General features: G+C 35.6%; 2 protein-coding genes across 2 annotated transcripts in view; one reads left to right on the top strand and one right to left on the bottom strand.

Annotated features, from left to right (window-relative positions):
- The window catches only part of LOC100374918 (lysosomal-trafficking regulator-like), a 78,288-nt gene extending 72,767 nt beyond the window's left edge, over positions 1-5,521 (top strand). The window contains exons 48-51 of the mRNA XM_085491867.1: positions 2,421-2,518; positions 2,795-2,951; positions 3,416-3,487; positions 3,591-5,521. Coding sequence (XP_085347993.1) covers positions 2,421-2,518; positions 2,795-2,951; positions 3,416-3,487; positions 3,591-3,705 — 442 coding nt within the window. The 3' untranslated portion in view covers positions 3,706-5,521. The remainder of the gene's footprint in view (positions 1-2,420; positions 2,519-2,794; positions 2,952-3,415; positions 3,488-3,590) is intronic.
- A 1,681-nt stretch (positions 5,522-7,202) lies between these two features.
- Positions 7,203-15,694, bottom strand: part of LOC100374768 (stress-induced-phosphoprotein 1-like) — a 37,944-nt gene continuing 29,452 nt past the window's right edge. The window contains exons 7-13 of the mRNA XM_085491859.1: positions 15,265-15,367; positions 14,564-14,684; positions 11,738-11,834; positions 11,471-11,632; positions 10,612-10,715; positions 8,279-8,442; positions 7,203-8,043 (exon numbers count right to left, since the gene is read on the bottom strand). Coding sequence (XP_085347985.1) covers positions 7,971-8,043; positions 8,279-8,442; positions 10,612-10,715; positions 11,471-11,632; positions 11,738-11,834; positions 14,564-14,684; positions 15,265-15,367 — 824 coding nt within the window. The 3' untranslated portion in view covers positions 7,203-7,970. The remainder of the gene's footprint in view (positions 8,044-8,278; positions 8,443-10,611; positions 10,716-11,470; positions 11,633-11,737; positions 11,835-14,563; positions 14,685-15,264; positions 15,368-15,694) is intronic.

Raw genomic sequence — 15,694 nt, 5'->3', positions numbered from 1 at the left:
CAACAGGTGAGACATTCACATGTATTATATTGGGTCTCAACAGGTGAGACATTCACATGTATTATATGGGGTCTCAACAGGTGAGACATTCACATGTATTATATGGGATCGCAACAGGTGAGACATTCACATATATTGGGTCTCAACAGGTGAGACATTCACATGTATTATATTGGGTCTCAACAGGTGAGACATTCACATATATGGGGTCTCAACAGGTGAGACATTCACATGTATTATATGGGGTCTCAACTGGTGAGACATTCACATGTATTATATGGGATCGCAACAGGTGAGACATTCACATATATGGGGTCTCAACAGGTGAGACATTCACATGTATTATATTGGGTCTCAACAGGTGAGACATTCACATGTATTATATTGGGTCTCAACAGGTGAGACATTCACATGTATTATATTGGGTCTCAACAGGTGAGACATTCACATATATGGGGTCTCAACAGGTGAGACATTCACATGTATTATATTGGGTCTCAACAGGTGAGACATTCACATGTATTATATTGGGTCTCAACAGGTGAGACATTCACATGTATTATATTGGGTCTCAACAGGTGAGACATTCACATGTATTATATGGGGTCTTAACAGGTGAGACATTCACATATATGGGGTCACAACAGGTGAGACTCACATATACAGGGTTTGAACAGGTAGAATTTCACATACAAAACTGTACATGTATATGGGGTCTCAACAGGTGAGCAGCCCTCCAAGTTTAATTTTTTTCCTAGTTGCCAAGTTCAAACTTTTGGTGGCCAGCTGGAAAATTTAGTAGCCAAGTACAAAATTGTAGGTCGCCAGAATTTATTATGTTTTACAGACTACACAGAAACAACAATTATGTTTAAATTTAAGTATTTATTCAAGCATATGATACTAAATTATATCGTATCACAGAGAAACTAAACTGGATGATGTCAACGTGTTCAAATTATCATAGCTCATTTAAATATGTTAAATGTTATTGAACGTAATATGGAAAAGACTTGCTGATGTTGTAGTCCGATCTTTTGGCTTGGATTTTGATGGGGAAATGGCATATTTTTTTTTTTAAATCAAAAAATCAGTTGTTTTCAAAAAATAAACTAAGCATTTGAAGAATAATTTAACATTGATTACAGTGATAACTGCTCATTGTCGAAACAAAGCTTACCCATTTGCGCCGTTATTCACGCTAATCTAGTAGACACAATAAACATCATACTCTTGAGTAGGCGTCAATAACTACGGTAAAACTTACTCAATTTTAGGCGTCATGAATGAATGAAATGTGCGAAAAATTATGCCAAAATACACCTTGAAAGTCCCATTTTATTTTTTTTAAATCTCATTTTATTTTTTTAATCCAAACTGCCGTTTAACGGCCCAGGGCGAATTTACGGCAGAATCTCGTCCCTCAAATAAGGACACGTGATCTTTGATTATAACCGGATATATTGCACTCAGGGAGATACAAACTGTCCCAGTTGCTAAACTTCCATGTATCTTTTGTACCTGTACTTCGAACATTCGCAAGTTTTCCTAGGTGGTGCGAGACAGCTCAGTTTAATTCAATGAAGCAAACAACTGTTAAAATTAATTGAAAACAAGCAAATAATTTCCATGAAAAATCACAGAGAGAGGTAACTTGATACATATGTATTACAACATTTCCTTGTCATAATACATACTGATTGATGACTTTCTTTTGATTTTGAGTTGTTTAGCCTACAACTCGTCCACGACCTTTGCTTTCACCGTGAAATAAGGGGAAGTTTACGTCAATTTGATGGACATTCCATTTTTTAAAAACTAACGAAGCACACTGTCTATCATCCCCATTTTTATGATTTGCTGATTTCTATTCTGAAAAATCACCTTAATTTTGTACTCTAAAAACATGTAAGATTTTCAACACGAATTATTTAAAACCGGTTGAAATTTTAGATTTTTCACGGAGTTTCAACACTATCGTCCGACACTGATTCACTATGTGATACATGGCTCGGACTTGCAAAATACGCTGCGATCGTACGTCGCTTCATGACTACCGACTAGTTTTGTTCATAACAAATATGCCGGATAACGTAATACACATGTGCAGTGTTGAATTGTGGGAAAAACTGCCCACCAAGAGCTGACAAGCTGTACAGTCTGTTTTATATTACGGAAAGTTTAGTCGCCGGCCAGATTATTCTTAGTTCGCCAATTGGCAACCTACATATTTTTTTGAATCGCCATTCATTTAACTTAATCACCATGGCGACCAACATGGTCACAATCTGGAGGGCTGGTGAGACATTCACATCTATGGGGTTTCAACAAGTGTCAGGTCTTGGTTTGCCATATCTGCCATGTCCACCTCTAGCATAGAACTAGTGAATTATTTTAACATTACTTGCTTCCTCATGTAGGTTATGTTATGTGCAGTCCTTACGTAATCACAGTGGGCCTGTTACTACGGTTGCTGTCAGTGATACGCTGGGGGATATTGTATCCGCCTCAACACCCTGTGAGTTGACAATTCTTTATATTCACACACACAGCTTCAATAGTTTAATAACACCACTAATCATTGAAGAGATTTTTATAATGCATTATAAAATGTACTTGTTTTGTAATATTTAGGTTATTTTTTGTTAAAATAATAAATCAGGATAGCAGAAATCTAGAATAAATTCAAAATCTATGCCATTGAATCTGCTACTATTAGCACTGAAGGTTACTTATTTGGTTTTTACTTTATTTTGCTCTTTGTATTAACAATTGTTTTTTTATTTAACCGCAGCATCTGGTGGTAGTGATTTATATTTATGGTCAATTAATGGAAGTAAAATCTGTGAAGTACACTGTGATAGTGTTATACACAGTTTAACTTTCTCTACAGCGCCAGAAGGTGCATCAATCAATGTCGTAGCTGCCGGACTTCATACTGGAGTTATCAAGTAATTATCTACCTAGATCTATTCTGTATTACTGTAAAATACTTTATTTTCGCTGAAGAAATGACTCAGTGAAAATAAAATTCAGCGAATATACCTTTTTTTCTATATTTTACATTCAACTCATCCAAGATCAGTAAAAATAAATTCCATACAAAACACCCAAAAATTCTTTTCAGCGAAAATTAATTCCCGCTAAAATAAAGTATTTTACAGTATACTGAGTTATAACTGCAATGTGATATGTGGCTCATCTTTTGGAGACCAGAGTCGTATTTAAAATGTGTAATGTGATTCCTTTCAAATATTTTGCTTCAACGTTACACTACTAAAATGCAAGACTTTTCTTGTGTTGTCAAATAACTGTCACAGTCACTGTACAATATTTGCCATTGTCCACAGATCTTGATCAGATTTGAAAAGTTGATAAGGGAAATAATGCATTATTTATGGTCTGTTATTTTCAGATTGTGGAGTAGTTGGGACTTAAAACCAGTCAGAGAAATCTATACAGAAGACTTCAACAAGCCAATTATCAGGTAATTTACAACATATGATTTACTTGCACATGATCAGGAGTGCCTTGTTTTAGGTTGATAAATAGTGGAATGACTTATGATTTTGTATTTCTTTCTCACACAGCTTGGTTTACTCACATGATTGTAATTTCTTATATGCTGCCAATACTGAGAAGAAAGTGGTAGCGTGGAACAGACAACAGCATGGAAAACCAAAATTTATCAAATTCCTGGAGTAGTCTACATTTAGTACATCCATTAGTTGCCATGGTGATAAAATATATACTTTAGTGTTATTACATGTAAATTTAATGTGACCACAGAGGAAATATTAAATAAATCCATTCAACCTTGAGCTAAGAAAAAGGATTGTATGCACATGTTGGTTGAAATCAATCAGATTTCAACATTGAATAGAATATCCTAGTGTAGTTATGAATACTTTTACCAGGTGAGGAATATAGATAACATTTTAGGACTACAATAATGTTAAAATTCAGTTCTGCTTTATTTGCTACTTTGTTTCATGATTGGTCAAGCAGGACACCACTCTTCATACAAAAAGTGCTTGTTCCCAGCATGCTTTAATCCCACACACACCTCTGCCACACATGGATTTGCATAATAATATGCGAGGAAATCGTGTTGGCCCTAATTGACAGGTTTTTTTGCACTCACTCCGACCTAAATATTTGCATAGCTAAAATGGCAGCCTGGCTATATTGGGCAAATCCATGTGACAGAGGTGTGTGAGTGAAGCATGGCTGAGAGCAAACTGCCTCTGTTTGGAGAGTACCAAGACACATGACTTCAAATGTTAACTGTTGGTGCTAAAAAAAAAAAAGACAAAAGGCAGAACTCATGAAGTGAATATATATTACGACTACCGGTACTCATAAACATAAAATGTACTATTTGTGAAGATGTTGACTTTATTGTATTTATTTGTAAATAATTCATGTCAAGAAAAAAATAGTACTGCCATGAGAAATAGAATATAGTAAACTGAACATTTACATTTGTGCTATGTATGCAACACAGTATGAGTGAGTTTGGTTAGTGAATTGTGGCACAGTATGAGTGAGTTTGGACAGTAAATTGTGGCACAGTATGAGTGAGTTTGGTTAGTGAATTGTGGTACAGTGAATTGTGGCACAGCATTATTTTATTTCTTGATTAATAGTAAATACTGTATTGTTACTTTAAAAGTGCGGATGTGCAAGTCTATGGTCAAAATATTTCAATGATTTAGCATTCAATAAATGTATGCACTTCTAATAGCAAATATAGTAATGTGTGTGTACATTAATTTGATATGGTTTCAGCATTTCAATTTAGAGCTTGTTATTTTCTTTTACAAGTTTTTTACAGGATTTATAAGTTGTATATAATTTTTTTAATTTCGTAGTTTTTTTTTAATTATTTTATAACTTTCAGCAATGCCAGCATATTAAAGGGCTGTGGTTGTCATGCTGCACATGTGCAACATTTGTGTTGATAAACATTGATTTTCCCACAAGTACGAATTTTGACCTGGTTACAACGCTTAATAATTATGCTGGTGACTCCTTCGATTCCCTCCAATCACCCAAAAAATTAACGAGTTAAAGCTTTGTAACGTCTCACATTTGTACTTGTTAGTCTGCTCAACAGCCAAAGTCGCCATCTTTGTTTATACAAGTCTTTTATCTCGTGCATGTGTGGTGTGACGACCACTGCTCTTTAATCACAAAGTTGTGTGATTGGATGTCTTGTTGCAAGCATAGTAACAAACACTGAACAATTTTTTAATTAAAAACTAAAAGATTGTATGTCCCCCCCCCCCACCCACCCTTTTGTATCAGTATTATTGTGTGCCAAGTTGTTTTTTTTCCATGCTTACTTGCCTGGTAACAGTGCTTTGTGTAAATAGACTTTAGAACTACTGATTCCAGTTTAGTGCAAATGAAAACTTATTTCTATACAGCATGGATTGTTGCTGTATTTACCATGACTTTATTTATCAGTAAAATCTGTAACAAGAAATGCTTGAATAAAACTTTATTTTAGATCATATCTCTTGTGAAATGAACACTTTTTAACAAAATCTGAAGGGGCTTGTCTCAAAAAAGGTTATGAAGACATCAAAAACAAATCTGGTCAGCAATTATGCCGACAGTCAAAATGCAAAATTGACGTGTACCATGTGTTGTTTTTATATAAAAGCACATCCAAAAAACCGTAGCCAGTTTGCAATTTAAATTCTAATCAAGCAGCCTGTCGGCTGAGATAGCTCCACTGCACATTTCAATTAAAGAACTGAAGATATCGTTAGAAAATGAACAATGTTTAGTATCAAAGCAATCAGACTTGCTGTTTTCAACAAGAATTCGAAAATATCAATTTTTACCAAAAATATTCATCAAAATGCAAGCAGCATTGTCAGAAAAGTTATCTGCAGATACTCATTGAAATGGGGTGTTGACACCATAACCATGTGACTGATAACAATTTGGGGGTAAAATGTGGGTGTATTTCTTATGCATATTAATGAGGTTACATCTTTTGTTTGATGCCTTCATTATGGGACTAGTTGTATGTTCAGTTATGTGACAGTGTTACAGATACGACAATTATGCATATTACCGGTAATTAGCTCACATGACCATATATGGTCATCTGTTATTTTAATCAAATTTCTTGTTCAACATTGTCATAACAGGATTCATCTTCCTAACTACAACAGTTATGCATATTACTTAGGTTAGAAGCCCCCCACCCCATGGGGTGCCATTCGGTTGGAAAAATGAATTTCCAGATTAGAATGCATATACAAATTTTCACTCCAATCTGACCAATACAACACATGTAATTGCTAATTTCCTGTTTTCACAAAATTTTGTTTCCCAAACTAAGTAGATATAGGTAAATAGAAGCTATATACTAAGTTTCATAGCGACAGACCATGTTGTTCAGAAGAAGAAATTGCTGAGTCGGCATAACAGAAAAAGCCATGTCACTGCTAAAGTTTTTATTGGCGATATTTATTGCATTTAGGCAAGTAAAAAATTTGAAAGCCCTAGACCCTCAGAAAGGGGCGATTACCCCCCCCCCCCCCTCTGGTCTAATTTTGACTCTATAGCAGCCATGACAGTTAACCAATACAAATTTAGAAATCTGTGCACAAGTTCACATCACCACCAATCAGCACAGCAAGTTTGAAAACATTCTGTTCAGCCATTTTCTCAAACGAGCTGACTAAAAAACAATGGAAAGAAGATGAAGAAAAAAAATTCGAGCGATAACAATAGGACTCCACCCCTGAAAGGGCTTGGACCCCTAATTCGTTAATTTTCTTTTTATTATATGTATTAGAGAATTAAAGATATATATATACACCAATTATCAAAGCAATGAGGCTTGTAGTTTTCAAGAAGTCGAAAATGTAAAAAGTTTATGCAGTCGCAGATGGACAATTACTCGTATGATAAGCTCTGCTCGACAGCGGAGCTAAAAAACTTAACATGTTTGAAAAATGGAGATCATTATAACTTGTACCAGTACAAACTAACAAAAGTCCCTGTTTCTGACCAGCATTGGCGCACATTTCATTACTCAAGGCTCCAACTTGTCTATCTTAACAGTACTCAAAATCATTTGTCTTCACAACCAATGGGCAAAAAATGAATAATCATGGACAGGTTTGCTGATATCAAGGGACTTCTGTACAAAATAGCTCACAATAAAAACACAAAACTTAATTCAATTACTTGTCTTTATTAACCATCTGAAAAAAGACATTACACATTTGCAATCAATACCGAAAGCAATGATAGGTTGAATATACATGACCAATGCGAGCAATCTAATGAGGTTGCCAGATACATTACAACTTTTTACCATTCAGGTGCACAACTTTGGGAGGAAAATTGACTATTAAAAAACACTACTATCTAACATGTGAACACTGTTTATAAAAACAATAGTATTATTAACCTGAACCTAATCTGTTCAATGAACTTTGAATCGCACACTCCTTTAAATTTGTAGGATATTATTATATATTTAACTTAAATGACTTACAGCAAGTATGTAAAGATATATAGAATGACTAATTTAGATCAAAATTCATGGTTGCATTGACAATCACATGAATGCTCCTGTATATGTGTAAAAAAACAATGTCTGGATGCTAGCGTTACAATTAAATGACATGCAATTACAAACCCCTTTGTTCAAGGGGAGTACAGGACTTTTTGTTATTAATAAAGAGTTTCCAAGTATGGTATGACAACTTTAATAGGAGCTTAGTGTGTTTTTTTCAATAAGGTTTTGACTTCTGGTCGTCAAAGTCAAATATGAATACATGAGACACTATCAAAGGAATCAAATATTAATGAAATGTACATCCCAAATAATGGTTCTAATTTGTGAGCCATCCAACCAACACAAAAATGTTCTGTATCCCGTATCAAGTTGCATACCATAATTGAGATAAAAACAAGGCTGTCATCACAGTTACACATCAATGTATCGCTATCAGTCCCACGTCTAATAGTTTCTGTATCTTGGCAGCAATAGCAGGATTCTTCAAGTGTCTGAAGAGAGAGGAAAAAAAAGATGGCCACAGTTAACAATAGACTCAGGGAAAAAAAATCATCGATCAAAATTAACAAAAACTCATCGTGCTGAACAAAAACAATTACATTCACAGTAGTTGTGTAAATGTTTTTATCATGTTGAAATGGCCTATGTGCTTAAAATTTGTTTTTCATATCGCACAAAGTTTCTAAGAACACAAAAAATTTGTTATGGAGTATTTTTTATTCTTACTCTCGCAGTGCACTTGGATTCTGCTGCATCTGTTCCAGAATCATTCTCATTGCTGGATCTTGCATGATTTGTTGCACCTCTGGATCTTGCATGGCATTCTGACGTATCTCCTCTGGATCACTACTCTGTGAGCTTACACACCTAGAATAGCCATCTATTGCTTCCTAGAATTAAAAACAATCAAACTATTGTTAGCTTTTGTCAAATTATTTTAAAATACGAAATGCATGTGATATACCATACTCGTGCAACTTGGCACCCACCCCTTCCATTTCTATTTTTTGAAATACTGTAAAATACTTTATTTTTGCTTGTAATTCATTTTCGCTATTTTCGCTGAAGGAATGATTCAATGAAAACAAGTCATTGTCAATGACACGTCCCCGTTCCGTTCATATTTGAGCGACATATACATTCAAAGCAGATCATGACCGAAATGCACCTGCATATGTACAACACATTGTACTAAATCTGAACAAAATCCATCCATGCATGACTGAGATCCGGTTCTGGAATTGTGAAAATACGTGATTTTGATGCATTTTCGGCCTTAAAATGGCCATCATTCCGCTATTGTTAAGCAGATCATGAAACAAATGCACATATCTATTTGTTACATGATGTACCATGTGTGTGTAAAGTTTGAACTTGATCAATCCAGACATGTCTTGGATACGGATCCAGAACTGAATTCTTTAACAAAATGGCCGCCAGTCGGCCATTCCGAACTTGATCCGAAAAAAAAAAAGACGTGCATCAAGGTCCTATTATGTTTAATGTATGTACCAAATTTGAACAAAATCCATCCATGCATAACTGAGATACGGGTCCGGAATGGTGAAAATGTGCGATTTCAATGCATTTTTGGCCTTAAAGCGGCCCCCATTTGGCTATCGTTAATGAGATCATGAAACAAATGCACATACGTATTTGTGACATGATGTACCTTGTGCGTGTGAAGTTTGAACTTGATCAATCCAGACATGTCTCGGATACGGATCCAGAACTGAATTCTTTAAAACAAAATGGCCGCCAGTCGGCTATTTCGAACTTGATCCGGAAAAAAAAATGACGTGCATCAAGGTCCTATTATGTTTAATGTATGTACCAAATTTGAATGAAATCCGTCCATGCATAACTGAGATCCGGGTCCGGAATGGTGAAAATGTGCGATTTTGATGCATTTTCGGCCTTAAAATGGCCGCTATTCGGCTATCGTTAATCGGATCATGAAAAAAATGCATGTGCATATGTCCCATATAATGTGTGATGTATGAGTGAAGTTTGAACTTAATCGGTCCATGCATGTTAGAGATACAGGTGATCACGGACGCACGGACGGACGCACACAGGGCAAAACGTAAGTCCCCGTTTTCGGACTGCGTCCGAATGGGGACTAATAAAATCCAGCAAATATACTTCTTTTCATATATTTTACACATTCAACCCCTCAAAAATCAGTGAAAACAAGCCATGCATGGCACAGTCTCCGTTAGTTATCAAATTTAAGATATATAGTTTTGTTTATAGTAATATAGCTGGAATATAACCATGTCAGGAATATGATTTTTTTAACATTAAAATGATTGACATTTGTATCTGATCGTCAAACAAGTACTTGTCCATATTGAGAGATATTGCTCTGGAACAGCATTCAAAATCAGCCATTTTGAATACATGTTTATATATATATATATAACATGATGTATAACGAATATATAAAATTTGAATATAATCAGTCAAAGCATTTAAGAGATATGGCTCTAGAAGCCCAATCATTAAAACAAAATGGCCACCAGTCAGCCATTTTGAATCCAATCTGAAAAATAAAACGACGCGCATCACGAATCTGTAATGTCTAATGTATGTTATAAGTTTGAACAAAATCCATCCATAAATGCAAGAAATGCTCGATATTTGATGATTTTTTAGCACAAAAATGACCACCATTCGGCCATTTTGAATAGGATCGTCAAACCAATATATTTATCTATGACATGATGTATAATGAATATTTAAAATTTGAACATAATCAGTCAAAACAAGTTGGAGATGAGGGTCTAGAAGCCCATTTATTAAAACAAAATAGCTGCCAGACAGCCATTTTGAACCCGATCTTAAAAATAAATGATGTGCATCAGAAACCTGTAATGTCTAATATCACATACAGCAACAATGACGAAAGTATCGTTCCTAACAATATGCAAACATTTATCAGTCAGACAACTGATAATTACCCATAAATACATGTGAAAGGATGTATAGATACAGTAAGTAACGGTTACTGTGGGATACACAGCACAGGAATTAGATCCATGCATGTTTACACTAACCTGACAACTTGGGTCTAAATCTATCGCTTTCTGATATGCACTCATAGCTTTGCCATTCTCCTTCAATGCCAACAGAATCGCTCCTTTACGAATGTAACCCTTTACTGTGTAGTACAAATTAGAAAAATAAGATTATAATAAGACATAATTGAAGGGTGACCTAGTGCTTGGATAAAACAGTCACTCTTTCATAATAGAATATCACAGCATGTCCATCTTTAAGGTATAGATGCAGGTTCGAGGGCACTTGAGAGTGAATTTTCTTTTTTTTTTGCTTTTTATTAGTAGAGACGTTGTCAAAATAGTGTAAAAATGTCAAGACAAACTGACAAAATCTGTGGGAGCTAATTAATTTTCAATCTCTCTGCCCATCTATCATACACCGACGCTTGCTGATGTTCAATCGTCAGATAAAAAAATAAAATAAAAATATTTACAATACTAGGGAAACCGACGTAAAATCGTCCGCGGAGTCAAAACCTTGCGTGAAAACTGTCGTGGCATTGTGTTATCTTTTCCACTTAGGGCGGGGCACAATGGATTACGCAAAGCCGATGAGATATTCATACAGTTATACAAACATAGCGATTGGGTGGGTTGAGTCTAAATTTACCTTTCCTCAATTTGTGGAAGTTTTTCACTGTGTAGATTTGAAACATCGCCATTGTGGAAATATCAAGATATTCCTTATTTTATGCAGATACCAGGACTCAATAAGACACAATGTGGCATGTTGCAACATTTGACGATATACACAAATAAAATATTTTTGCCAGTCAGTACACTGGGAGAATCAAATGTTCAATGAATTATATATCATAATGGTACTGGTAATGGTACGACTGCAGTGTATACTTACTAAAAGTTGGATCCAACTTAATACATTCATCGCAGTCTTTTAAACCAAGACTGAATTCTGCTAACTTAGTATAGCAAGCAGCTCTGTTGCTGTATAACTTTGCATCGTCGGGAGCTCTCTTAATGGCTTCTGTGTAGTGTTTCACAGCTTCTGGATATTGACCTATTAACAACACAATTATATTTTTAGTCTATGTCTATTTTACCCAAACATGCAAGGGTTAAATTTTGCTATAATTCTGACAATGACACATCGAGATCCACGTACCTTTCTTGAAACATTCATTCCCTGCTGTTTTTTCAACTAGCGATTTTTCTGGGTCAATATATAAAAGTCTTTCTCTCTCCTTTTCCACTTTCTCTACCTATGTTATTTTAAGAACAAGAAAGCCATCAAATATGGCAAATCCCCTGGCATAGTTTTTTTACAAGCACTCATTGAAGTCTATATCTACCGTACATACCCGGTCATTAGACTATCCTCGAGTATAAGCCCATCCCTTATTTTTAGACATTTAACGAGGTGAAAGCATGCTCGTTTATACGCCCAGGTTGTTTTGGCAAGGCATTGACGATTGGTTTAAATTTATTGAAATATTCATTTCACAGTGCAATGGCGAACAACGCACTCTTGCTGTTCTGTGTTTACCAACAACGAACCCAATGTGTTGCAATACTGAACTTGAAGAAATCCACATCTTTTTGAGTGGTAACTTTTAAAACGCCAAAACTGTGACCGTCAAGTTCTAAAACCTGATCATTTTAATTTTTCAAGTAATCAGTGTCCCACTTAGACTTTTCTGAATAATCAGTGAATAATTGTGAATGGGGTGTGAACTATGCTTTGACATGACCTTTTGAAAAGAGAAAGGTGGTAAATACATCCACACTCCGTTCACCATTCAAAAATTTCAAATCACCATTTTCATGAGGGAAAACAAAAAATCACTATATTTTTGTTCAAATCAGTGCAGATCGTATTTTAACATTGCAGTAATTCACTTTCGTATTGCTTTAAAAAAATTACATCGTCAATAATCGTCACAGCATTTTGATTGGATAATGATAGACTGTCAGGTCAGGTCAGGTCAGTGGACATTCAGGTCAAATCATGCAGAACAAGTCATTGTCAATGACACGTCCCCGTTCCGTTCATATTTGAGTGACATATACATTCAAAGCAGATCATGACCGAAATGCACCTGCATATGTACAACACATTGTGCTAAATCTGAACAAAATCCATCCATGCATGACTGAGATCCGGTTCTGGAATTGTGAAAATACGTGATTTTGATGCATTTTCGGCCTTAAAATGGCCATCATTCCGCTATTGTTAAGCAGATCATGAAACAAATGGACATATCTATTTGTGACATGATGTACCATGTGTGTGTGAAGTTTGAACTTGATCAATCCAGACATGTCTTGGATACGGATCCAGAACTGAATTCTTTAACAAAATGGCCGCCAGTCGCCCATTTCGAACTTGATCCGAAAAAAAAAAGACGTGCATCAAGGTCCTATTATGTTTAATGTATGTACCAAATTTGAACAAAATCCATCCATGCATAACTGAGATACGGGTCCGGAATGGTGAAAATGTGCGATTTCAATGCATTTTCGGCCTTAAAGCGGCCCCCATTTGGCTATCGTTAATGAGATCATGAAACAAATGCACATACATATTTGTGACATGATGTACCTTGTGTGTGTGAAGTTTGAACTTGATCAATCCAGACATGTCTCGGATACGGATCCAGAACTGAATTCTTTAAAACAAAATGGCTGCCAGTCGGCTATTTCGAACTTGATCCGGAAAAAAAAAATGATGTGCATCAAGGTCCTATTATGTTTAATGTATGTACCAAATTTGAATGAAATCCGTCCATGCATAACTGAGATCCGGGTCCGGAATGGTGAAAATGTGCGATTTCAATGCATTTTCGGCCTTAAAGCGGCCGCCATTTGGCTATCGTTAATGAGATCATGAAACAAATGCACATACATATTTGTGACATGATGTACCTTGTGTGTGTGAAGTTTGAACTCGATCAATCCAAGCATGTCTCAGATACGGATCCAGAACTGAATTCTTTAAAACAAAATGGCCGCCAGTCATCCATTTCGAACCCGATCCAAAAAAAAAAATTATGTTTAATGTATGTACCAAATTTGAACAAAATCCGTCCATGCATAACTGAGATCCGGGTCCGGAATGGTGAAAATGTGCGATTTTGATGCATTTTCGGCCTTAAAATGGCCGCTATTCGGCTATTGTTAATCGGATCATGAAAAAAATGCATGTGCATATGTCCCATATAATGTGTGATGTATGAGTGAAGTTTGAACTTAATCGGTCCATGCATGTTCGAGATACAGGTGATCACGGACGCACGGACGGACGCACGGACGGACGGACGGACGGACGCACACAGGGCAAAACATAAGTCCCCGTTTTCGGACTGCGTCCGAACGGGGACTAAAAACATGGAAATTGCTTTGCATCGAGAGTTTGCATATGATTAAAAACAGTTTGCCTTCAACTGTTTTCCCACAGACCCTAATCATTTTTACACTGTAAATTCAGACAGTATGTAAATCTATTGTTATTAAAATTTGCATATTTTTGTGAACATGTTTGTTTCTGCATTGTAAAAGTGATGTGATAATAAATGACAACTCATTTCACACTTTTTTGGAATGAGACGTAATAATCCCTCTAGTGTCATGATTACAGTGTTAAACCAAAAAAATCATCTTTTCCAAGGTGGTCCTCGGGTATAAGCCCACCCCTTACTTTCCTCAAATTTACATGTTGAGACCCCTGGGCTTACAGCCAACATAAAATAGAAAAAGTTTCTACTGTATACAATTTCCTTGTACATCGCTACATTTGTTGTTTTTACCATCCAACAACCCTTGTAAAAATGTCTGTCATGTATCCGCTTGTAGAGGTTGAATAAAACATCACGGGAATATTCCTAGCAACAATGATTGACTGATGCAAGATTTCCTGATCAGTTCATTGAATTAATAGTTGCTTCCATAAATTAGACATATAGTAGTTACATTTATGACTACACCAACTTACCTGTTGTAATTTCTTAAGAGTATCTGCAGTACGATGCTCTGTTAATGATTTATTGTAAAAAGTTTTAGCATTAGCATAATCTTCTAGTTTCATGTAAGCATTTCCAATCCGAGCAAATGCCCTGAAAAGAAAATTATAACAAGAATTAATTTCTTTGGATAAAATTCATTTTCGTGATTTGAATTGGGAAAATCAGTTAAAATCAAATCAACATATCATAGTACCATTAACCAGACAGTTTTGCACTTTTAGAGAAAAATATTGAAAAAACTTACTGGGTGTTAATATCACAATGATTTCCCTACATTAATTTTGTAGAAATTTTATTCTAATTCCAGCTGATGTGTACTGATTTATCGTCAATACAAAATAATTCTCCTCTATTTGAACATTACATGACTCAGACTTGTGAATTATTATAGCTCGAAACAAAAGACAAATAAAGCCAATCTAAGAGTCAGGGCAATGCATGCATGCATTATCCAATGGCCGCCATATTAAGAATTGCTGGTGTGAACACAAAGATTATAAGATTACTGGGTGCAAAATACGTTCATACAACTTTTTCTAGTGAGAACACAGTATTAATCTTAATACAAAGAGGTAATGGATTTCACAACAGCCAGTAGATATAAATTGCCCTGCTACAACATTGTACAGCAATTAATGCATCTTCTAGTTTATTCATCATACAAACTTACTTAGCAATAAGTTTATAATCAGCTCTGTTTTCCCTCCCTACTTCAATTGCTTTCTCACATTCTTTTATACACAGGTCATATTCTTTCTTCTCAAAATATACAGCTATTGAGGAAAAAAAAACAAGTATCCTAGAAGTTATATACATACTAAAGTTTCAGAGACATCTCAAAGCAACTGCTAGCACAACTTGCGCGACAATATTTGCATGACTAAGAAGTTAAACTACTTGTTGTCACAGCATGCAGTCCTGGTATAGCAAACAGACATAACAGCATGCAGTAGCAGCATAGCAAACAGACATAGCAGCATGCAGTCCTGGCATAGCAAACATACATAGCAGCATGCAGTCCTGACATAGCAAACAGACATAGCAGCATGCAGTCCTGGTATAGCAAACAGACATAGCAGCATGCAGTCCTGGCATAGCAA

Source organism: Saccoglossus kowalevskii, chromosome 2, assembly GCF_978046115.1.
Source record: "Saccoglossus kowalevskii chromosome 2, keSacKowa6.1, whole genome shotgun sequence".
NCBI classification, from domain to species: domain Eukaryota; kingdom Metazoa; phylum Hemichordata; class Enteropneusta; family Harrimaniidae; genus Saccoglossus; species Saccoglossus kowalevskii.
This window is presented reverse-complemented; position numbering and strand designations above follow the sequence as displayed.